This window comes from Struthio camelus, chromosome 12, assembly GCF_040807025.1.
Source record: "Struthio camelus isolate bStrCam1 chromosome 12, bStrCam1.hap1, whole genome shotgun sequence".
Lineage (NCBI taxonomy): Eukaryota > Metazoa > Chordata > Aves > Struthioniformes > Struthionidae > Struthio > Struthio camelus.
Window position 1 is genome coordinate 22279235 of NC_090953.1, and position 25465 is coordinate 22304699.

General features: G+C 41.5%; 2 protein-coding genes across 10 annotated transcripts in view; one reads left to right on the top strand and one right to left on the bottom strand.

The window, feature by feature from the left end:
* Positions 1-25465, bottom strand: part of SCAPER (S-phase cyclin A associated protein in the ER) — a 232453-nt gene that overhangs the window by 181605 nt on the left and 25383 nt on the right. For 3 of the 8 annotated variants that reach the window (XM_068958301.1, XM_068958307.1, XM_009681555.2), the window contains exons 2-3: positions 5786-5861; positions 762-879 (exon numbers count right to left, since the gene is read on the bottom strand). In XM_068958301.1, the coding sequence (XP_068814402.1) occupies positions 762-879; positions 5786-5861 (194 nt within the window). Of the gene's footprint in view, positions 1-761; positions 880-5785; positions 5862-6610; positions 6743-6890; positions 6956-7309; positions 7390-7738; positions 7857-25465 lie in introns of those variants that run through there. The other 5 variants (XM_068958303.1, XM_068958302.1, XM_068958304.1 and 2 more) reach the window with 4 other exon arrangements.
* RCN2 (reticulocalbin 2) lies at positions 11213-24442 on the top strand. 2 transcript variants are annotated; one of them, XM_068958043.1, is made up of 7 exons: positions 11213-11393; positions 11473-11578; positions 14530-14726; positions 17255-17356; positions 18584-18680; positions 20848-20990; positions 23659-24442. In XM_068958043.1, the coding sequence occupies exons 1-7, from the start codon at positions 11280-11282 to the stop codon at positions 23809-23811; spliced, it is 912 nt and encodes a 303-aa protein (XP_068814144.1). In that variant the 5' UTR covers positions 11213-11279; the 3' UTR covers positions 23812-24442. The 2 variants fall into 2 exon arrangements, with proteins under 2 accessions (XP_068814144.1, XP_068814143.1); XM_068958042.1 differs by having other exon boundaries at positions 11229-11393; positions 17243-17356.

The following is a 25465-nucleotide window of genomic DNA, read 5'->3' on the forward strand; positions in this document are numbered from 1 at the left end:
AGACACTTCTGCCTAAGTCTCAAAAGCAGCAGCACCTCCACAGGGACACGTAAGCTACGGAAATACTTAAGGTGGGGTCCTCAGGAACAGCACTGATGTCGGGAACAGCTTAAGAAGTATAAAAACTGAAAGTCTAACTCCTGGCTGCGTAAACCATCAGGCCACAGGAGAATATTACAACAAGAAGAATATTACAACAGTCACAAGACTGTTCTGAAGATTCACTTGCATTTTGTCCCCACATATCCCCTTCTTTAAAAAATTTTTCACAGCTGTCTACCACAGACTGAAGTGATACTAAAATAAATTTCCACATTTCTTTGGCTTACAGCACAGAGAACAATTTGTTGGACTGCTGTAAACCATTCCTAAAAATCTGAAATCCCAACTTACAAGAGGCTGCTTGTCAACAACCTTTCCCAAGTCCAGTATTTTAAGATAACATTATTATATCAACATTAAATTAGATTAGATTATCTTGATAATATCAGCAAAAGAGGACAGTCTTAGATGTTCCTTACAGAAAAAATAAAAACAATTTCTAATCCGTCACTGTACAAGTTTTACAAAGTTACCTTTCAATGACATTGCATGCATTTTGAAGAGAAGGTTGAAAAATAATACTACGTATACCAAGTATAACCATTTAATTTTTTTTAATGCAGAATTCATATATCAGAAACAAGCTTCTCTGCTAGCAATTCCAGTGGACAAAGACATGAGAGGGGAAAAAAGTTGGGGGAAGACAGCTGAACACCTACCATCATCTTCTTTGTTTTCTAGCGGGACACTCCACGCAATTAGGTTCCTTGCCGTACGTCCCTCTTCTGCAACTATTTTCCTCACTTTGTCATGACTATTAGAGCGCTGGAAAGAAGCCTAAAAACAAGAAATACGGGGGTGAATATATACATACTTTATTTATATTTTTGTCTATATTTATTCATAGGTATACATACATAAACACATATTTTAAAAAAGGTTTCAATATATTAATTCCATCCAATACATGGCTAAACCATCCAAAGCAGGGGGGCCTCCTTAATGTGCTTTTACCATCCAGCAGAAACAGGTATACATATTCATCTTCACAATCAATTGTTTTTCTGTGTGATTAGCAGACCAATTCACCAAAAGATCCGAGTTACTACCCAGCCCTCCGTATGGGTATGTCTGCATCAGACATTTTTTACCTCAATTTAACTGACTGTCAGTGCTGCATCATAGTAGACTTTACAAATGTTTCAGTCACCTTCAGTGAATTAAAATCAATTATGCAAGATAAAAGCTGCATGACACCAAAATATATGCGTTAGCTGACTGAAGAAAGCCTAGAAAAAGGCACAGGGTTATCAGAGCCATCCAAAACATACAGAAAAAGATCGCCTCTTTTTCCCTGAGAACGTAGAAATGCCTGGCACCCAAAGTTAGCTATTATTACTAGAAAGCTGCAGGTGTTAAAGACAGAATAAGGGGTGCTAAGAATGAACTTTGTTTACCCAACAAACATATTTCTTTGCATGTGCAAAATATACCATTACAATAGCTTTGAAAGCATACATATTAAGATATAATCGTACCAGCTGACAGATGTCAACTAGATAAAATCTTGTGTCTTCATTGTATCAAGTCATTCCCCAGAAAATAATCTGAAACAAAGTCAAGCTCTATACTGTAATGCTAAGGCTATGTACCGTGATGGTGCCAAACTGCTGACCAAGGTATCTTTGGACACTGAGAAACTTAACCACAAAGAAGTTACATGAATCTAAACGCTCGTTCTACAGAAAATCAGTCTGTTAATGCTTAAAATAATCAGAAAATGCATTTTCCCTCCTTTTGTTCTTGTCATTGTATTGAACTTGTAACCACTTTTTAAAGATACGCTAGTACTCTAACACAAAGTAAATACATTAAACAATGAATAGAGCAGATGAGTGACTATAATTTATCAGAGCAATAGGAAATGCAATAAAAATGAGAAACTGCTTTTATCTGAATGTTTATGTAATAATATTTAACCTAAATTTCTCTCACCCAGATGTCCTCAGTTGCTTGTTTCAAAGCCACAGTATGCCATCTAGTGCTCCAGAGAGAACTACCTAGACATATTATCATGCAATAGTTTAAAAAAAGCAAAAATAGCACAGCTATATAGGCAAATTTTTGAAAACTTAATAAACAAATGAAGCAAACTATATAAAGTGTTCCAAAGAAACCCAACTAAAGTACGCTAAACAACATGATCTAGTCTAAAGTGGTTCTTGTCTATCCTTATTCTACATAACTAACTGCCTATTCTGTTGAAGCAACTTTATTTTGTTTTTTATTGCTTCTTTGCTTAACAACACACCTTTCATCATCAGTCTAAGAGTTAATAAACATTCATGAACGTCACATATCCGATTTTAAATCAGTTTAAACTACTGTATAAACTCCCATGTAAATTCTTATGGTGGCTTACTTCAGAATTGAGTCAAATTTCATTTAACTTAATTGCCTCTGAAACGTGCGTGGCTTAAACCAAAATAAGACTATTCAGACTGCATTTTGCACTAATTTATCCTAAAATCTTAAAAACAAACAAAAAACGCCACAACCACCCAAAGACTCATCTTAGCTGGAAATAAGACTCTTCTACTGCATCCCGCTGTCAAAAATGGGATAAATAAATAAAAATCTTTCCTGACAAACATTTACCGCATCTTTTAAAACCTCCAATAGCAGACTGCGCTCAACCTGCGCAGTCTTTGCAATGCTTAACTACGCCCTTCCTGCAACATAAGCCCACTCACTCTTGCCATACACAGTAGACTTGGAGATCATTTGAACTTTATTTTCCCCTGTCGTTTATGCTGTTATGTTCTGTTCCATCCTCCATCAGTCTTCCCATCTTCCAGGCTTACCCTCCCTATTCCTCTAACCTTTAATCTCCTATTTTCCAGACCTGAGATTTCAAGTTTTCTTGGAGCACTTAGGGTTTTCTCTTCTAGATTTTCTCCAGCTGATTCATATCCCTCTTGAAATACAACGTCCAAAATCAAATACTACACCTCGATGAAGGCTTTCTCGACACTAGATGCCGTGGATGGATCATTCACATCTTACACACGATGCTCCTATATAAACATCCCAAAAGGACAGATGTGCTTTTTGCCATATCATACTGTTTTGTCATGACTTATACGGTGTAAGTGATTATATTATGTGTCATGATATAAATTAGCATGACTTATACAATTACAGGATAACAAATATTGGAAGGGACCTCTGGAGGTCTTCTAGTCCAAAGTAGATACCCTCTTCAAACTGCTGGAGATACAATCAGCTGTTAAGCAAAAGGAGCTCCTGCAAAGTTGTTTAGCCTCCAATCACAGATTGTTGTTATATGGTCTCTGCTACTTCTCTGCAACCGCTCCCCTGTGCTTTGTAAATGGGGAGCATACGCTAAGCCATGGCTGTGAATACTAAAAGGCCTTTTGTTATGATTCTCATTTTAATGATATTCAAAAAATAGATGTACACAAATACTTCTGTAATCAAAATCATCCGTTTCATCCATTGCATTCTCAATAAAAAAACCCATGTGGTTTAAGCTAAGTCTTACACAAGAGCACAGGTTGGATTCTGCATAAAAGTAAATGTCTTAAAGACTGTAAGAATGAGATACTGGCATGACTAGAGGTGATGCAAAAACAGGAGGAATACTGAGATTTCTTCTAAAGCAAATTTCATCTTTGAAGGTTTCTCATGATAGTGATAAATTTAATTGACTATGTTTCTAGAATCGATACTTTCGGACAGGGAATAAGTGAACTGCTTTACCAACAAATCGCAACCTGCAAATTCAGGATGCAATTTCCATGTTCTCTATTACCAGGAACGTGACATCTTCAATGAACTGCTGCGTATCTAAGTATCCCCAACATCAACCAAAATTAAAACACACAGAATCCACAGGGACAAATTCCATATTATTAACATTATGAACAGCAAGTCTCATGTAAAAAAAAGCATACCTCTATTCCTAACCCATATTCTGACCTCATTACTATTTTCATCCTACCAAACTCGCAAATTTCATAGCATTTGCATTGCCAATTCCCACCGCATTAACTACAAACAACCCTCACTTGAGGCTACTGCTCTGGAGTATTTCTTCCTCCCGACCACTGATAACAGAAATGTAGAAATTTTCTGTGCAACTGAAAAAAAAAAACCCACCAAAAGCATTTATTTTCTTAAGAGTTTTAAGTATAACAAAATAATGTAGAACTATAAACAGCAATGTTCTTATTTATACTTGCCTGGCAAATCACACGGCAAATAAAATACTATTCATATATATATTGTTATGTTTTGAGACTCTTCAAAATTTTTTCCTGATATATACAATTACGTTTTTAAAAACCCATCAAATATTTTATTAAAAAAATGAGAGTAGTGGAATATCAGGCCATTCCAAATGTAGTATCTTCCGTGCAACTGTGATCTGGTCTTTTGCTTCTATGACCTGTTAAGCATAACACAAACTATTTTTGAGACGATGTCTTCTTCATTCAGCACATGGTACTAACAATGTTCTTTGCTAGGCAGTTGTTTAATTTTTCTTTTTATCCTCTGGAAAGACTTTTAAATGAGGTTCTCAATGCAATACCGTTTGATATTAATAAGATCTTCACTCTACAAGGCGATTAGTTTTGCTCCCACACTTTACAGAAAGACCAAAAATGTCAAACTTTTCAACTTATTGGAAGCTTACAGGATAGCGATAGGAAATATGTTACCATCACAGAAGCTCTTCAATTCCAAACGTATGTGATTCCAAGTAATATGTCAGTTACGTGCACCAATTCTACTGCAGCACCCTGGGCCCTAGCTCAGCTTTGTGCTGTACCACCATGCCATACTGTGCTTTCCCCTCCGCCATTCCCCGTACTGGGTTGCTCACCATCCTTCCCAGTGCCTGAAGGCGTCATTTTCACGGCTTTTCCTCTTCAGCCATGCAGAGAGAAAAGGGTCAGTGTTCCTTAGTTTTACGTATGGATGTCAGTAGTTTCTGGCAATACAACGGATGAAGTGCTGGGAGAGACTTCCAAGAGCCCAGTGAGCTTCCATCAGAGGAGGCGACCCTAAAAGTCTCTCCGAACTCTAACCAACAAATTTCCTATCCACAAATTCAAACATCGATTCCTTATTTTTCACTAATTCCCTTCAAAAGCCCCCTTGCGAAGTGACTCTCTCCAACAAGAAAGGCAGTAAGTGTATCAAAGCTTTATTGATTCTGTTCTCAAGAGGAGGCCTAGGAAAGCACTGGAGCGGTGTGAATCAACTTCAGCCTCTTCAGGAATTAGGCACATTGTATCATACTCCTCTACAGTTTGTACAACCAATAACCTGAACACAAAAAATTCTAACAATGAAGGAATTCAACATCACTTTTTAATCTCTCTAAACATCTGAAAACTAAAATTTCACAGAATACCAGCTGCTTCAAGACTACACACTGTAGACTATGTACATAAAAGGCATAACTAGTTCCTGTAAGAAAAAGTATACATGCTTCATGAAAAGACATTTTTACAACAGTGCAAATACTAAAATATTTAAGTATTTGAATCACCTTTAACAGTTCTTTATCATCAGAGAAAATACAAAATCACCTGAAAGTACTTCAGAAGTTGAACCTCACCTAACCAAGCACTACGCATTTTACAATAAATTGCAATACTGTAGGTTTTCTTGCAGTAGGAAAAATCCTACAAACAATAGTCGAATGACTTACCATCATGTTATAGCCTTCCTCCACATCAACAGGCTCACTTAGTACATTTTTGGCTGACCCCATTGAGTTCTCATACCTGTGTCAAAATAAATGCAACTAGTCAATTTTACTTAAACCATTTCTAAAATTTATCTTAATTCTAAGCAGCTTTTACATCTCGTACACCCGAGGAACACAATAAAACTACCCTCTGAAAACCTTATCAAGTATTTGCATTGCTCCTTATTAAAAGTAGCCAAAGGCCCAATAAAAAAAAACATAGAACAACCCCACAAAACAGTTTAAATGTCGATGTAATAAGACAGCAAACAGTACAAAGAACACTGTGAAGACCTAATAGAAGTGAACTTTATGGACTGCTCTAGAATTGGGAAAGGCAACAAGAATAATTGAACGCATGGAAAATCTTTCCTGTGATAGAAGATTGGGCAAGTTGGTCATTAATACAGAAAAAAAAAATGAATCAGGGACATATTGAAAATCTGTATCAGATAACTAGTGGTAAACCAAAAAAAAAAAAAAAAGATGGAAAACTTCTGTTATCTTTAAAAAAAAAAAAAAAGTGACACTCCTTGTACAAAAAAAGTGACACTCGTTGTACAAGTCAACTCTGGAAAAGTAAATATTTGCATGCAGTACTGAACTACAGAACCATTGCCACAAATACAGAAGTACAACACGGGGATGAACGTTTATAGGTTTATTAAGAATTTCCAGAACTGTTACAACAGTTCTAAAATAAAATTAAACCCCTGGCTTCATGGCTGAAATAAGTTCCTAGTGGCTATCGATTAGAGCGCAAAACACTCCTGCAACAGTTCTTACGTCTTCTTCTGAAGGATCAGCTGCGAAACAGAAGTTAGGGACACTTCTAAACTCTCAGAAATTACACAGCAGAACAAGATTAGATTTGTGTCTCATCTGCAGAGGGATTATGCTAGTTTTTAATCATTAATGATACTGCTGTTCCCTCACTCTCAGATTACATCTTCCACTCCTGTAAACTGCCTATTTTTCTACCAGTAAATTGCTCAGAACCTAGGTAATCAATCAGCCAGTCGTTAGATTTGTCTCCTATTTGCTTGTATTCTTTACGACAACCTACCGAGCTTATGAAAACACTGAAACACTTTGCAGTTGCCTGAAGGAAGCTGAACTTTTTAAAACAAAGTCTAATTGTACTTCAGCATTACTTAAGACATCAGGATAGGCCCAGCGCAAGGAGGAGCCTCCCGACACTGAGGTAACTCGGAAACCTGTGCTTTTGCCCACAAAACTTTAACTTGGTTATAATCACAGTACAACAAAAGCCCATCAAAACGAGGAAAAAATAAAAGGGGCCTAAAGAGTTTCACAGTACTGCAAGGTACTCGGAAAACGTTCAGGAGCAAGAATCTGTGATTGAGTAAAGCCTGCCGAGAAGGCAAACCCTAGCGCCGGGCCCGCTGCAGAGCCACGACCCTGCGGCCGCGGGGCCGGGCCCTCCGCCCACAGCGCGGACGCCGCGACCGCCTCTGAACGCACATCTGCCGGCCCCGCGAGCGGCAGCGTCCAGCCTGCAGCCGAGCTTCCCCCCGCACCGCGGCGGAGGCGCCCAGCGGCGCCGCCAGCCCCCCAAGCGCCGGCCGGCAGCCGGCCCGGCCCGGCCCGGCAGCGAGGGCTTCCCGTTCGTTGCCTGTGACAACCGGCCCCTCGCCGCCACCCCGCCCCGCCCCGCCCCGCCGCGGGGCCTCCCCTCAGGGGAAAGGGCAACGGCAGCGCCGCAACCCGCCGGCGACGAAACGCCGCCACCGCCGCAGCCTCAAGAAGGCCAAGCGGCTCAGCGCGCAGGGGAGGGGGCAGGGCTGGCCCGCCGCCATCTTGCCCCGCCGCCGGGCCCCGCCGCGCCGCCGCCGCCGCGCCCCTCCCCCCGCGCCGGGCGCGCGGAGCGGCGGCGGCGGCGGCAACACTCACACTCTCCGCCGCGCTGCGCCGTCCCGCCCGCGCGCGTCCCGCCGCGGTGATGTCATCGCACCCCGCCGCCGGCACGCCCGCCGCCGCTCGCTGCTCCTGCCCCCCCCTCCCCCGGCGGCGCCCCGCCGCGCATGCGCCGTCCGCGCCGGTGAAGACTTTGCCCGCACCTTGCCCGGCCTCGGCCTCCTCTCGTGTGAGGAGAGCGCGGAGGCGGCGCCTCCGCCCGTGAAACGGGCGTCGAGGAGGCTCCCGAGGGGCTCGGGGCTGCGCGGCGTGTGCCGGGCCGTGCGTCGCCGGGAGCTGGCCTGCCCGGCGGCCTCCCGCGGGCTGAGGGGAGGCGGCCGCCGCCTCAGCGCCTTCCCGCCGCGGGGGAGCGGGAAGGCGGGAAGCGAGGCGGGCGAGGCCGGGGGTTCAGCAGCGTCCAGCTCGGGCTCGGCTCCTCCGGAGAGACGGGGCGGGCGCGGGGAGCGACCTGAGGGCTGGAAAACGTGACTGGTGAGGAGAAGTTGGACGCGCTGAGTGTCTTCGCGAAGAGAAGACAAAAGGGGACGTGGCAGAACTGTGCATGAACGTAAAAACATGGTTGTGAAGAGAAGGAGAATAATCTGTTCCCACACTGGGATAGAAGAGGCTGAAGAAGAGGCTGAAATTGCAACCAGGACAGTTTAGGCTGACATCTCTAATAGTAAAATGACAATACAGGTATTGGGATGGATTGCTTAGGGGATTATACGTGCTTCAGCTGATGTCTCTAAGAACAGGAGCACAGACATCTCCCAGAAACGACGTTTTGGAGCAGAGCTGGGCCGGACAGCCTCTGCGGGTCCCGTCCAAAGCCGTTACACTGGCGACCTTCAGTAACGAGCTCAGTTATTATCATCGGACAGTTGCCTAAGTCATATCACCAGGATTGCAGGGGTGACCTTACGTATGTGAAGTGCCATACAGTGCCATGTCAATACACTCGTGTACTGAACGTGCATTGTTTTCTGCACCCTTGTCGATGCCTTTGTATCCTATCCGTTGATGTGCTGCAGGGCAGATCTATTTGTGTGCTCCCATGAGAGTCAGAGCCTGTCTGCATGAATTTCCCCTCGCAGCGAGCTCTGCGCCCCCTCCTTCACCTGGCTGTAGTTCGTAGCGCTGCCCATACTCTGCCATCATAACCCAAAGCTGTGACTCGCTGATTCCTAGGCAAAGTCTGACCACAGCTGTCTCACACACCTTGTGCGCTCCCCTGCCTTTGGCCTTCCTCCGTGCAACTGAACTGCAGCTGTATCCCCCTTCTGACACTCTTAGTGCAACCCTCTCTGGGTTTCCTGATAACACCATTTCCGCATCTCCGTTTGTGCCTGCCTCCTTCTCCTCGTTGCTGCACCTGAGCACAACTGTGCCTCTACAATCCCCTACCGTCAGGTTTGCCAACCACCGCGTTTGGGCGCTCATCCCTGGTACGTCTCAGCCAAAACAGGCATGTGTGTCCGCCCGCACCCGGACTTGCCTGTGCAGTGCCCCCGCTGCCATAACTACGGACACAGTCGTATTCCTTTGCCACACGTTAGTGCGACTGCTTCCACGACTGCCTCTTTGGTCTTGTGTAGCTACGCTCCGTGACACGGCACTGGGCCTCAGCATCTTGCATCAAATACTGGTATTCTCATTTGATACCGAATCAGATACCACGTCACAAGAATGTCATTTTATAGTCTATCTCCTAAGATATTAGTAACTGCACTAAGTGCAGAGAAGTAGTAAAACTGGCCTATAATGTCTGCAGAGTCTAAAATACTTGAGGATGCCTTGTGCAAGGTGTTGTAAAACAATTACTAATTAGAACATTCAGAAAGTTGTATTTGGGTACCACTAAAGCAAAGGACTGTTTTGAAATCTGAGCACATACCATTTAAATGTGACTTTCTTCGTAGGTAAATGGTTGCTCAGCTTTTTCCCTTATTTTAAATCTGTCTGACAAAACTCGGCAATTTTTATAAGGGAAGAAGGAAGGGTAATCTTTCTACATAGATCTTAAGATACACTTAACCGTTCTGCATGCAGCTTAGGAAGTTTACATATGATGAAGCAGAGTTAGAACAATATGTCAAAATGGAAAATAAATAAAACTACTGTAAATCCATTTATTTTGAAAGAGAATAAATGGCATGCATTAGATGAAAGAAAATTAAGGCTCATTCAAGTTGGGTAGGGATTTATAAAATTAAAATGTAGAAAAGTGAAAAAATGTGAGTCAACTCCAGACAGATAATTTCACCTGCTAGGAATAACTATTAAGAAACTGCTGTTCCTGTTGCTGGACAACTGCTGTTCTGCTGACAGTTTAACAGGAACAGATTTCCATTTGCAGATCTCTTAGAGAGGAAATGATATCATGGCTTTAGCCAAGTCGTTAGAAAAAAAGGCAAGAAGGATGCAATACAGTGGAAATCCGTGCTGAACATGACCTTCCAACATTAATTCCTTTATGACTGAATGAACAGCTCCAAACAGATTTTTGAAAGGCGGCATGCAATTTGGCTTGAGGGAGGGGGTGTTTTTTCCAGAGAAGTCAAAAAGTACAGGACATAAAAAGCTTCTTATATGGCATGACTTGTATTCTGTTTTTAAAGTAGCCTAGCTGATAGCCTCTCTTTATTTACAATAGTGATGCATTTGCTATGCCCTTGGTTCAAAAACGTCTAGGGAACATAGGATTCTCTTTTTTCTTCCTACATGCATACCAGAGCGATCTCGAATTTTACTATTTCACTGATTAACTGAGTGCTAGGAAGTGCCTGGATTGTATTTTGACACAGGAAACTATCAAGAGGAGAATATGATTTCCTATGTTTTCCCTCCAGGAATGCATTACTGCTGAGCTTTAGATTTTTTTCCTTCATCTCTTATCTTCAGTCATCTCGGTGCATGAATGTATTGTTAATAAGCTGGCTCTTCACTCATCTACATTGAATTTGCTATTTAGAGGCTATTACAGTTGTTTAGGCACTGAAATGTATAATTTGATACACTGCAGCAGAGGATTGGCTTTTTTGGGGTGCTAGGTATGAATTGGACAAAGGCGGCAAAGCACCTTCAGCACTATTTCAGAAACCAAACAAATGTTATTTTGATTGCTTGTGGCATTTGCTTTGTCTACAAATACCACAAAGCGGGTATAGACTTCACTCACATTTTGTATACGTGATTCATATAAATATCGATGGGAAATTTGACATGTAAACCAATAAAAGATTAATTAGACTACCGCCAGGAAAGAAAAAGGACAGTAGAGCAGGCAAGTCCCTCTGAATTCCGGGCTCTGCTCAAGCGCAGCCACAATCATGTTTCTGGAATTCCGGGGTCTCTTAATCGTACTTCTGACCGCAGCAGTAGGAGCCGCAGAAGTAACGTTACTTCTCTGCCCGCTCGCCCAGCCGAAGGGCGACGTCCGCCGCCGCCGGCAGGGCAGCGGGCGGGGGGCGGCAGCGCGGCCCGTCCCCGTCCCCGTCCCCGCCCCTCGCCGCCGCTGCCCTCCTCGGCGGGCGCCATGCCGCCGCTGGGCCTGGCCCTGGCCCTGGCCCTGGCCCTGGCCCTGGCCCTGGGCGCGGCGAGCGGCCAGCACCGCGCCGACTACGACCGGGAGGCGCTGCTCGGCGGCCAGGTGAGCGGGGAGCGGGGGCGCGGAGCGGGCGGGTACGGCCGGTGCCGGTGCCGGTGCCGATGCCGGTGCCGTCCCGCAGGAGGAGGCCGAGGAGTACGCGCGGCTGAGCCCGGAGGAGCAGCAGCGCAGGCTGAGCGCCATCGTGAAGAAGATCGACGCGGACTCGGACGGCCTCCTGACCAACGGTAACCGGAACCGGAACCCTAACGGCGGCCGGCGGCTCGGCCGTGCCTCGCCCTCCCCCTCCCTCCCTCAGCCCTGTCGCCGCAGGCGGCCCGCGGCGGCGGCATGTCGTGCCATGGCGGCTGCCCGCCACAGGCGCGGCGGCGGGAGGGCTGCCCGCGGCGGGGCGGGAGCCCCTCGGGAGCCCCCGAGCGGTTGTTTTTGGCTTTCCAGCCCTGTTGGTGAGAGAGAGGCGAGAACGCCGCCGCGCCGCCCCTCCGGTTCGCGCTGCAGGGGCGGCGCGGGGCCGGGTGGCCCTGCCGCCGCCGCCGCGGTTCCCGCCTGCCGGACCGGGCTGCGGACCCCGCGGGCGCTTCAGGCCTTTTCGTGCCTCCTCTTGGTGCCGCCGCCTCCTTCGCCTGTCCGCTCTTGAGCGCCCGCGGCTCTGGGCTGACGCTGAGGCGCTCTGCGCCCCTCCCCGGGCCTCTGTGTCTGACCGAGCAGAGGTGAGACACGACGCGACCTCTCTGTCTGACTGAGTACAACTGAGACACGACACGACACGACACGACATGACACGACCCTTCTGTCTGACTGACACGACACGACATGACACGACCCCTGTGTCTGACTGACACGACACAACATGACGCGACCCCTCTGTCTGACTGAGTAGAGGTGGGACACGACACGACACGACACGACATGACACGACCCTTCTGTCTGACGGACACGACGCGACACGACATGACACGACCCCTGTGTCTGACTGACACGACACGACATGACGCGACCCCTCTGTCTGACTGAGTAGAGGTGGGACACGACACGACACGACACGACACGACATGACACGACCCTTCTGTCTGACTGACACGACGCGACATGACATGACACGACCCCTGTGTCTGACTGACACGACACGACATGACACGACCCCTCTGTCTGACTGAGTAGAACTGAGACACGACACGACACGACACGACCCTTCTGTCTGACTGACATGTCACGACATGACGCGACACGACATGACACGACCCTTCTGTCTGACTGAGTAGAGGTGAGACACGACACGACATGACACGACCCCTGTGCCTGACTGACATGACACGACATGACGCGACACGACATGACACGACCCCTCTGTCTGACTGAGTAGAACTGAGACACGACACGACACGACACGACCCTTCTGTCTGACTGACATGTCACGACATGACGCGACACGACATGACACGACCCTTCTGTCTGACTGAGTAGAGGTGAGACACGACACGACATGACACGACCCCTGTGCCTGACTGACATGACACGACATGACGCGACACGACATGACACGAACCCTCTGTCTGACTGAGTAGAACTGAGACACGACACGACACGACACGACCCCGGTGTCTGACTGACACGACACGACACGACTCGACCCCTGTGTCTGACTGAGTAGAGGTGAGACACGACACGACACGGCAGCGCGAAGCGGACAGTCAGCGGCGGCGGCCGTCGCGTGCCCGGCTGCCTGCGCTCTCGTGCCTCGAGCGCCAGAAACCAAACTACGCCAGATACTGTACGCGTGCTTCGTCTTTAAGGAGTTATATTGCAAACAGTTCCTCACTGTTACGGGCAACGCTGGGTTTTTTTTTTTTTTTTTTTGCCCAAGCCTTGCTGGTTACAAACCTTGGCACGCCTGCCTCCTCGTGTTTAATCAATTCAGAGGACGTTTTGGAGAGTTAGTTCCTTCGGGAATACAAATTCAGGGTCCAGAATATACTTTAAAAAAATCTCTTGGTGCTGTGCAAAGATATCAAATATATCTTGTAAAGCTGCATTGATCCTTCTTCCAAGAAGGATAAAATAAGATATTTTAGCATTTTTTAAAAAGCAATAAGATTTTTATGTGCCAAGATAGTAATTTTACTTTCTGTAGATTTTTTTTATGAGTCATCTCTTTAGAGCAGGACTTCAGTTGAGTTAATTGAGCTGTGTAATGCTGCAACACAGAGGAAGTGGTCTTCCCCTTCAGGGCATCTGAAAATAACTGGATGATACTGGGAGAGTATCTGTTCCCAGTCTTCTTTAAATCAAGTAATTTTAATGTATTTGTGGGAATTCATCTGTATATTAAGTTCTGTTTGTTATAGCCATGTTTCTATGAAAACAAGTAGCTTAAAAGCAGTTCCAAAAGATGTAAGGCTTGATCTCAGCTCTTAGTAAACAGAAAACTTCTGATATTTTATTTGGGGTAATTAAAATAATAGCAGTGAATTTAGTTTCAGTTTTAGTTTTTCAAAAAAAAAATTGATGGGAACAATGTTTGTTTGGCACATAGTTATGTTTAGAGTTTTCTGTCTAAAGCACACTCGTCTTCATTTTCCTATAGCTCTGAAAAAAAGGTGAGAGGATGCCACAATGTTGGCCTCAGATTGGAGAAGCCGTGGCCACGTAGTCATTGTGAGCTACCATAAGTGCCAACAGCCACCAAGAGGGGCAGGCCTGCGGCTCCCCTCGTTCTGGTCCCAGCGAGCTCGATTAGGGTCCTTTTCAGCTGAAAACTAACCGGTCTTCCTTCTCCTGAGATGAGTTTTTAGTGATCCAGTTCACTGTGCAGCTGCATGGGCACTACCTGTACCCGCTTCTTCCTGCCCCTTCCCTTGTGCGTAGAGCAGGACGCTTTGTGCTGGAAGCGCTAGCAAACGCCAGATGAAAGTAGCCACGTAACTCTAGCCTAAGGGTATCAACGGGGAAAGGGAACTACAAAAGAGAAAACGAAGACTTTAGCTCTGATCTGCTCTCTCATTCAGTTAACTTGAAAAAGGCCATTAACATGGAAGAAACAGATTGTTTTGCTTTAACTAACCTCTTGCCTATAGGCTTGCATCTGAATTGCAAAATATATTCCAACCTGAATAGACCTGTGGTATCTTTACAGTTTTTATAGTGTAGATAACACTATTTTTTAATGGCATTTTCACAGATGAGCTGAGTTCCTGGATCCAGCAGTCTTTTAAGCATTATGTTACGCAAGAAGCTAAGCAACACTTTAGTGACTATGACAAAGATGGTGATGGATTAGTGTCTTGGAAGGAGTATAATATGCAAATGTATGATCGTGTAATTGATTTTGATGAGAACACTGTCCTGGAGGATCAAGAAGAAGAATCTTTTCGACAGGTAAAATGTTTCAGCATCAGTTTCTGTAAGCTGTTGCCAAAAGGTAACAGTGTTTGCTTATCCTGGTGGAACAAGATGGGTAGAGAAGCCATAGCAGCTGGCACATATTTTAACACTTTCTCCTGTCTGAGATACGGGAGAAAGCAGACGAAAGTCACAGAGTATTAAAGCTGCTGCCAACACAACAAAGACAGAACAAAATTATACCTCCTGAGTGTATTTTGCTAGCTGAGTAGAATAAAAGTATATTGGCAGTGTTATCACAGAACGCAGTCTCTAGCAATCATTGTAACACAAGTTGGACATGTACTAGATTAGGCCCGTGGCCTAACCTGCCAGCGTGCTGCCTGTGGTAAGGACCAGTACCGCTGGCTTTGAAGACGGAGGAAACCTGTGTAATGTTTAGCCCCTTTCTTGCCCTTTTCTATCCACTTTGTCAGTAATTTCTCAAGTACCCAATGTGTGGCGTCAGTATTGTCTGCTTTTAAATTTTTCTGACCACAGATACCGTAAAACCTTTTAATAGGAAGAAATAGCATTTTTTAAACATTTTTTGCTATCAACATGCAACTTAAATGCTAGATGAAACTGGACGTACAAACAATAGGAAGTTATGGATTAATCTCATATATGAAAGTAAATGCTGAAGAGTAGAAAGGAAAGAGGCAGGAGAATCAGGGAGGGAAGATATACCAAGAATCTCCTGCAGCGAGACTTGTTTCCTTTGAAATTATGCATTTATAAGTACGTGCAAAAAAATTACCCCCAAAATAGTGAATTCTTAGACTCCTCTGGGAAGGGTTGCTTTGGCTTCTGCTTTTAATTAGTAGTAGTAGTCTTAAATGCAAGGTTTTGCCAAAAGTGAAGCTGGAATAGGCAATAGTCGGTGAGTCTTACGTGCTGAACAAACAAACTCTAAAGCTTTAGAGGTCACTTAGCTGCATAATCACATAGATTTTAAACAAAACAACTTGAAATGGAACTACCAGTCAAAATACTGATCCCATGTTTCAAATGATACCAGCATGTATATGTTGAGATAGAACTCTATTATTTACTTTTTTGGTACATTTGATTTATGCTATGCTTTGTGCAGATTGCTTGCTAGGTTGTCCTGCTTGCTGATTTCTTCAACATATGTTGGAAAGAGCAAAATTAGTAAAATTGGACAAACATCATGTGTCAGCCATCTTCAGCATTTTCCTTAATTTTGGAAAGCAGTGATCCTGCTCTAGTTAAAATTGAAAAGTTCGACTATGGTATTGATTTAGAATTGATATCCAGTAAAAGTATGAATTTACCGGAAGGTGGCAGTCTTGTTCACCACTTCTCAGAAAAACACTGGGAGGCAGACTTTCTTCTTCGCTAGTTATGGTTTATTTTGCAGTCTAATATTCTCTGCAGTCCATCCTTCTGAATTGCCTTCCTGTGTAACTCTTAGCTAAGGTCAACTTTTCTTAAAAAGTACATTTAATTATGGTAGAGAATAGTTGAGACCTTATAATTGTACTTGTTATATGGATTAGATTAGCCTTGCTTTGAGAGAAGTGTCAAGAAATTGGATATAAACCAAGAACTACAATTCGGAATGGTCATATTTAAAGTATTTGTTATTTCTAATGGTTTCCACTTCCTTATCCAGGTCCAAATTGCACTGATAGCACAGCACACTTAATCATCCCAAAACGGTTATAGCTCACGTCACCTGCACTTGGAGTGGAGATTCGTTATCAGTGCTCTGAGTCTTTATTTTTCCTTACGAAACTGAACAGAAGGAACCAGGGAAAAAAGTAAAAATTTTTTGCACATTTAGAATACAAAAAACAGGGAGGGCAAGAAATTCACAAATAAGAACTTGCCTGTTTATGGTGGTATTATTTCTTTTAAAAGGACATGCAAATATTTATACCTTTGACAGGCTAGAGAAGTGACTTTTCTTTGAAGTATGTTCAGATGTAATAGATGCGAGCCTTGTATTAAAAGAATCTGTGTAATCCTTTAGTACTAGGGAATATAGATCCAGAAGGTTAAATGTCCTTAAAATGTAAATTTTGGAATTTGTGATTGCTACCATAATAATTACTGTACTGTACTGTACTAGGTAATTTGGGATTAATTTTACATCGTTAGTCATGTACTCAAATTTGTATTTGAATTTGGATTGGTGACTTTGAGATAAGGAAGCACGTATAAAGACAAGACTTCTTGGTCTTTGCTTTCTCTCCGTTTTGTTTTTTTTTTTTTTTTGAAGCCTTGGCTAAGAGTGTTTTAAATGTCTCCTTACATTGAAAAGAAGGAAGTTTTAATGTGAGTCTTAGGATAAAATTACCTCAATTAAAAGTGCTGCACTCTTTGCTCTGAATGAGCTTTTTACTGAAAATATAACATCAGTATAATATGAGCAGGCAATGTGAAACAATGTAGTACTCTAATGAGTTTCCTAGCTGTATGCCAGTTATTGTTATGTTTTTTTTTTTCCTTTTCATTAAGTTCTCTAACTAAATCTATTTTATAAGCTTCATTTAAAGGAGAAAAAGCGTTTTGAAAAAGCTAACAGAGATGATGTTCCTGATCTAAATGTGGATGAATTTGTTGCTTTTGAACATCCTGAAGAAGCTGAGTACATGACGGTAAGATCTGGAGGATATTTTTATCAGCCCATGTATACAGAGGCAACACCTTTTTAATGCATGTCTACCGCAGGAAGTGTGCTTTTGAGCAGCTATGTATATTTTGCTCTTGCAGAACAAATTAAAATTCACATACTACATTGTGGATTCAGTACTGAAGTTCAGGAGCTGGAGCAGTAGTTTAGTGCTTTTCTTTCAATTGTATTTCAAGAACTGGGTTTGCACAACTATCTTAAGCTTTTGGGATTGGACTGCGTAGCTGTCTCTAAACTCGGTTACGTTAAAAGTACAGCAGTAAGATTTCAGTTTGAGGAAGTTTCATGTCAAGTTTAGAGTGCAATTCTAGTTAGGGGGACTTATAAGGAAGATTTCTGGATGCAGGAAAAGGTTAAGCACCAGTTATTCTCACCTTTCTTAAAGAGAAACAGTAGTCACTTTTCTGACCAAAAAAAGCATTCAAACTCATCTAAAGCTTGGAATTTTGACTGTGCTATGGTTTTGACTGTGTTTTCGGGATTGGTATTTTAGCCAGGAGCACTTTGTCATTGGTCATACGTTTCATCACTGCTGTGACTGTTGCTGTCGTTCCAGCTGAGTGCTTGCTCAGTACTGACGGTCGACCCCCAGTTAATAGTACGCTGCAGCTTTTCTGCACCAGAGCCTTCAGGTTTGGCTATCTGATGCTGTGGAGCCAACTGCCAGGAGGTGCCCCATGCAAACACAGCCTCTGTTTGTATTGACATAACTGTTGATTATGGACAAACAAGAAAAGATAAAACCAGAAAAACAGACACATGGGCTTCACTGGAAAACAGTATCCAGCGTTTTTCCTAAAGGTTTTATAAAGTTAAAAAATGCAAAGCAAAAGCGAAGACATTGAATGAAACAAGAAAAGCGAAATAATATAGCTTTGCACAACTTCATGTTTCTCAGTTACTTGTATAGTTTTGAAGTATATTGAAGGCTTCCAACTCTATATACACCCTTCAGATTTGTTTTAGTAAAACCTGACCTCCTAAACTCTTAAGAACAAATGTGTTGTGTTGCACAGGAAGCAATTATTGCACTAGTTTGTATAAAACAGAAAAGCAGATTTGAAATGTCTAAATCCTTGGTTTAAGGAATGTATTATCGCTCTAAAATGCTTTATTGCTCTTTCTTTTAATTATGATACTGATAAGTTTTCACAAATTGCTATTTTGCTTTCTTTATGTATGTACGCAAAAGGATTTTGTCATTCAGGAGGCTTTAGAAGAACATGATAAAGATGGTGATGGATTTGTTAGCCTGGAAGAATTCCTTGGTGATTACAGAAGAGACCCAAGTAAGAAAAAAGGAGAGGAGAAGAAGGAACTGAACAAAAGCTTTTAGAATGGGATGAATTGTATGCACATTTGTTTTCAACTTTTAACATCTCCACCTGCAGGTTCTGAGTAACATCCTATGTTTTAAAATAACTCAGTTTGCTGTTACTGTGCATAGCAGGTCATTTCTTCAGTCTGCTCTGTATATATTTGACAACAGTTTTTGTATAGCCCATTTCACTGTTTCTTTGTGAGTTACTTTTCTTGATTGCTTTCTCAAAGACTGGAGTATACGCCTCGTCACTAGGTATCTGGCTGAAATAAGCTGCAGTTTTATTAACTGAACACATCTGGGAAACTAGCCAGCGTGAAAGGAAGGTTAACCTTTCACGATCTTTATCAGCTGAAGAAGGCTGCTGTCAGCCTTGCTTTAGAAGGATTAATGCTGTGTGTGTTTTGAGAAAGGTGGAGGAGAAACGTAAGGAGTCCCTCACTGTACCAGATAGCAAAAGTTCATTTCCTTTCACTTTTTGTGTGTTTTTTTTTCATTTATGCACTTCCTTAAACTTGCTCTATTCCTGCTTTAATAGGAAAAAGGACAAGTGTCCTGGTTTTATCAGTACTTTTCACTAGCTATGTTATTAATACATAAATACTTTAGCCACACTATATGATTTGCTACAGAATAAGGCAAATAACTCCTTTAGTTCCAAAAAGACCAGTAGCTTGATGCATGTGGAAAGTCTGCCTGGGTAGAAGGAGTGCTACTTCTTACATGTGGACCAGCATCCTGGCTGGGGTTTAAGCCACATGAAGGTATGGAGAAATGAGGAACTAGGCAGTTTTTCTTTCACTCCAATCAACCACTTAAAATCCCACCTTTTACTGCCATGTTCCTTAGCCAAAGCCAGAAAAAGCAATAGTTCTTTAGACAGAGCTGCAGGATTGTTTAACTTTTTTCCTGCACTGTCTTGGAAAAAGGTTTTCCAGCCCAGGCTATCTGAAGTTGTTAGAAAAGAGGGAAATAATTCCTAGGCTTCTTGCAGCAATAGAGGAGATAATGTTGTCATTAAAACATTTTAGAAAGGACTCAGAATTGCCTGTAATTCTATAAGCCACTTTTAACTTTTTCTAGATGGCCCTATCTTATGCAGTCATGTTCCTGTAGAATGTACTAAAATGACTGATATAAACTGCATAGTGGGTCTGGTTTTGTAAGTGTTCTTGAGTTTTTGAGCAGCAGCGTATGGTGAGTTGTGACATTAAGGATAATAAGGATAAACTGGATGTTAAAGGAGAGAGACTTCATTCTTTCTCTTCCTTTATAATAGAAACCTAATTATTTTTAAACTGATATTTGTCTGCCTGTGATGTCAACTACTTTAGCCTTTCATGAAGTTTAGGAAGTCTTAATCTCCGTTATTGCTTGTTTATCAGTGGTGAGAAGTCAGTTTGATGAATGGCTTGTAAAGCTCTTGAAGAGTTAGACAAGTTTAAGAGAGTTGCTGTCTTGCTGGCTAGGTTGCAGGATATGATACCAGTATAGAGGGTAAGTATAAAGCAGGAATACAAATTAAAAAAAAAAGTTGTAAATGAAACTGCTTTGAGAATAGCTATATCCCAGGTATTTCAGAAAAGGAACAAAATTTGACGGTAACATGAAAGCCTGCGATATTGGCCTGAATCTTTTGAGCCTATGCTAATTGCGAGATTTGCCCTCTCTGTTAACTGTCACAAATGGCAAATATAAAATATCCTTATCATACACTCCACATTTTCCTACTCATATGTCAGCTTTCCCAACAAGTGGGAAACTATCCATTTGGCAGAGTGTTCTGTATGCTTTCTCCACTATCAAGCTGGCTAATTTGGAGGTGTTAACAGCTCAGGTGATGGTAACCCTTGGCTTTAATGTTCCCTTAGTTCAACTGCAAATTTACAATCTTAATATTATGTTAGCTTTACATTCTAGTTTAATCTATACAGTTATCTTTTTCTTCATATGTAGACAGATGTTTTTATTTAATATATTGAGACTGGTCTGCAAGCCTCGTCATTTTTAGTGAAATCACTTTTATGTTCTCTCAAATTAAATCAAGTAAATTTGCTTAGGAGGAAATGTGAAAACAGTGGGTTTTCTTTTTAAGGTAAAGAATAGCTTTAAGCTTGACAAATGTTTCTTGTTAGCTGCAAGGGAAGATCCAGAATGGATACTTGTTGAGAAGGATCGATTCGTGAATGACTATGACAAAGATAACGATGGAAGACTCAACCCTCAAGAGCTTTTGTCTTGGATAGTACCGAATAATCAGGGTATTGCACAGGAGGAGGTACGTGTTCTGACTAGTTTAATAATTACTGTTTAGATTTAAATTAATTCAGTAGAATTCTGAAGTTATCACGACATATAGTGATAAATACATTCTAATTTCTCACATCTTAGTAGTGGAAAAAGTGCGTAGCTCTTAGCATGTATTTTAAACTTTTTTTCAGTTTGACAAAGAGTGCAGGTCCTTAAACTGCATAAAGCAAATTTAAAATTCCTATTAATTGTATGAATGTTTGTAAAAATATAAATTAACGCAGTACTATTCTACTTGTTTGAACAGTTTATCTGGTTTGACTTAAAAGTACAATATTTTAAACAGTTATTTTAAAGTTACCATAGGTAAATCTAATGAAGTATACTAGTAAGGAGGCTGTTTACATACTAACAGCACAATTTTGAAAACAAAAAAATCGATCATGCTACTTCTAACTCGATAAATTGCTATAATCTGTAGATATAAAACTTGTATTTGCATAAATACAAGAAAATTAAAGTATTCCACAATTCACGATGCAGTAATGCAAACTTTAAAACGATGATAATAATTAAAATGGTTTAATCAGGGACAGAATGCGGTAATGGGTTTAAGTGGATTCTCATTTTAGCTGTCGTTCCCCCCCCCCCCCCCCCCAGGCATTGGAAGCACTTAGTGTTTCAGAGCAACCTATTTGAGTAATCAGACTTTATGGTAGCTGACTGCTGTAGAGAGGATTTCTGCCTTTCTGCTAATAACTTTTTGTCTTAATTAGTGCAAATCTGTTTCCTTTGACTGCACTGAAGGATTTCAGTGCTCAGAAGGGCAGGAACAATATGTCTTCCTGCACCTCCGTAATTACTCTTGACAGTCAGGGGACAGTTTGGGTTAAGCAGCACGGCCCGTCTTCTGTGCTGGGAACGTCTCATTACCGAAGTCCCACCTATTACTATTTCAGCTTTGTTGATTACAGAAAAAGCAACTTGGCTGGGACCCAGCCTTCGGTGTTCGCATATCTAACCTCACAGAGAGCTAAGCTGCAAAATTGCTCTGGTAGTATTTTTGCAAATGTGGATCTTTAAGTCTTTGCACATTTTATTTTATTCTTTTTGAACATATTGGACTCTTGAAGGTGGTTGATTCTTATTTCCTAGAAGCAGTACTGTTGTATAGCAACTCAACACCGCAGAGAATTCATGTGTGTTATTTTGTTTGGTTGGGTTTTTTAGCAATTCTTTGCTATTTATTCAGTTTATGGCTTACGACAAGGCCACGGTACTGTAATAGTTCTGTTCTGCAAGAAATAATTTTGTTTTTATTTCTCTAATGTGCTATTTTTCATCTATTAATGAAAGAGCCTAGCAAAGTCACCTATCCTAAAGAGGAGGTGGCATTGATTGAGTTGTAAGTTGCTGTTTGAAAGCCAGATATTGCAGTTTCATCTGGCAGTCAAAAAAGACTTGAGAAATCTGGTGGCTAAATAACATAAAACAACAGAAAAAATACTTTACATTAATTTTCCAGGAACTGATATGTATTTACCAAGCTGTTTATTTTAATATTGTATAAGCTTTTGCCCTGCAAAGTGTTTTTAAAATTTAGTTGTCTGACCTCACTACTATTTTGTTTAGCCTTCTTTGGTGATATAGTCAGCTCAAATATAAATAATATTTAACTAAAAAAAATAGTCACTAGGCAGTCACATTGAGACAAAGCAGTCAGTAAAAGTAGGGACAGGAGGAGTCTCTAAATCATTGTATTTGTAGATACTTAGCAAATAAAAATGAAAGCCATGTAATACTATGAACTTCTCCGAAGTAATGAGTACGATAATGCTGCTGTACTAGCTTGTTAGCTTTGAGCCACATAATACAAGTTTTAAATAAGCCACCTAAGGAAATTTTCTCTAATTGTTTTTTTGTAATTGCTGAACTTTGTCCTTTTATAATTAACAAATAAATAAGAAAAAAATTGAGAATTTTTAAACTTGCAGTTTCATTTGACACTGTCATGTTTAGGCATTTTTAAAGAATTGAGAAAAATAAGCTTTTGCTTTTAGAAATGAGGGGAAACTTGAACTGCTCTGCCTCTCCTGACAAGCGTAGGGTAAATACGTGACTGAGAGCGAACGGGTGGGCTCTTGGGAAGGAGGGTGTTCAGCGTGGAGGCTGCGTAGGCTCCGATCCTCGCTGAGGTCCCACGCGTTAAGGAGTTGCGATTGCAGCGGACGTTCGGGGCTGAGTGTTCAGAGCAGCCCTCTGCGAACACAGGCGCTGTAGCTGGCAGGCTAAGCTTGCTTTTCCCCCAGATCAGACACTAAAGAGGAGTACTGCACTGACCGGGGGATTACAAGGACAACTGGTACTTCCAGAAAGATGATGAATCTTCACTACACAGAGATTTGTTTTAATACTGTCTTCTGCCCTCAAAATAAAGCTAAAGGGTTTGACATTGATTTGTTGCTTTTTAATTGATTGCGAGGGTAGAGATTTGATTTTATGACTTTGCCACCAAATGAAAAAAGGGCAGGGAAACAAACTAAGGAAAAAAAAGACTCTGTTCTGAATATAAAATCTTGCCTAGCTTGTTAAAAATTGTGGTGTGGTGGCAGGACTCTGACAAAGCCAATCCAAAAGCTTATGTATAAACACTAGTATCTATTAACTGTGCAACATGATGTCTGTTTATTTTAAAGGCTGCTCACCTTATTGAAGAAATGGATTTGAATGATGATAAAAAGCTTTCTGAAGCAGAAATTCTGAAGAACCAGGATTTGTTTCTTAACAGTGAGGCAACAGATTATGGCAGGCAGCTTCATGATGAACGTTTCTACCATGAAGAACTTTAGATTATTTATTTTATAATCTATATTTCTTCCCTTTCTTTCATTTGGAGCTTTTGTTAACAAGCACCCACTTTTCAGCTATGTTGCAAGTTTTATGCTGTAATTATAATAGACTAACGTTTGTGTAAATATTTTGCATTCAAAATGTAATTGCCCTCCTGCAGACTTCCCTGGGCTTCTTCAAAATTAATCTGAAATATTTACTACCAAAATTATATAGTTTTGGGAAAGAAATTACTTAAAGTGTAGTACTGTATTGTGAAGAGTTATGCTACTGTACTTGAAAAAATGGGGAGTCCACGTGATTCTGAAAGAATGCAAAACATACTTAGTAACTGAGAGACTCTTTTTTTTAAATCTGTTTAACTGGGGAGGAGGGTTGGGAGGAATGTTTAGAGTCAGTATTAGCTGTATTTTATTTAATGCATTTGGAGAAACACCTAGATGAATGCCTCAAATGTTTAAGAGGTTTCTACTTAATTTTAAACGGTTTCTACAATGAGTTTTATTGTATTATAAAAAACATGCTATTTTTACATCTACAGGCAATAATTTTTTTAATGTACAATTCTGAGCATTAGCAATACAGTGTCAAAGCCCTCTTCATTTGTTGGATTAAAACAGTTAAATAGTCTGTCTTTTTGTATTTTCTACACTTATTCCTTATTGTGGGTCATCCTTAGCAATACATCGAAATGTGAGCAGTGTACAGTAGCATATTTACTTGGGAATCACTTCTAAATGATGATTGGAGTACTTAATGGCATCTCAGGTATGCCACAAGAATGGAATAATGTGTATCCTTTGGCAACGTTCTTAGCTTTTGTAGACTGAACGCATATCGTCTGATCTAGGTGCGAAAGGAGATTCAAAAAAGGTGAGATTGCATTTAGCTTTTCTGAACCACAGTTTTTAAAGTGGAATGTGTGTGTGGTTTTTTTTTTTTTTTTAATTTGGGATGAGTGGAACTCTAAAGCATCAAGACATTACACAACATTTGTAGTAATAACCTCTAAAAGTTAACTTCAGTTGAAAGCTTCACAATTGTCTTTCATAAAAGTGAGCGCTTTCCAACTATGTGATTATTTGAAATAATTTGAAAGGTTGATGGTGAGACAGATTTGACTTTGCAAAGTACATATTTTCACTTTTTATCTGGTAGAAAGTCACTGTAATGAGCTGAATATTCCAAACAAATGCAGAGCCTCACAGGACAGAGCATCTAGAAGGTGTTAGAGGAGTTAAAGTTATCTAGGCACAACATAAAAACTCATAGTTTTGCAGTGTTCTTCTTACCTAATGTTTTCCTTCCTCTTAACTCTCTTGATTGACTAAAAGCAACTAGTTCTGCTTTTTTTTTTTAATACCCCGTCTTAATTATTCTCAGAACAAATAGTAAATTTCCTTTCAACATGAGTGTCAAAGTGTCACCATCAGAAGGCTCCTGATTTTTGACTTGGAACGAGACTACATCTAATTTTACTGTACTTCCTAGGTATTCTTATTATCGTTTTAGAAAATCAAAATGCTTTCTCAATTTTAGAGGTTTTTTTTATTCCTATACATACTTATTTATTTAAATCTTGGAAATGTGAGTATAACTATTACCACGTGGTTACTGAGATCAACTGCAGCATAATTAAATCCAGTATGTCCA

Excerpts from the sequence above, each read along its gene's own strand:
- RCN2 (XM_068958042.1), top strand. The coding sequence starts at position 11,280 with ATGCCGCCGCTGGGCCTGGCCCTGGCCCTGGCCCTGGCCCTGGCCCTG. Across the intron at positions 11,579-14,529 it reads GGACGGCCTCCTGACCAACG|ATGAGCTGAGTTCCTGGATC; the intron begins GTAACCGGAACC and ends GCATTTTCACAG. Across the intron at positions 18,681-20,847 it reads TGATTACAGAAGAGACCCAA|CTGCAAGGGAAGATCCAGAA; the intron begins GTAAGAAAAAAG and ends GTTTCTTGTTAG.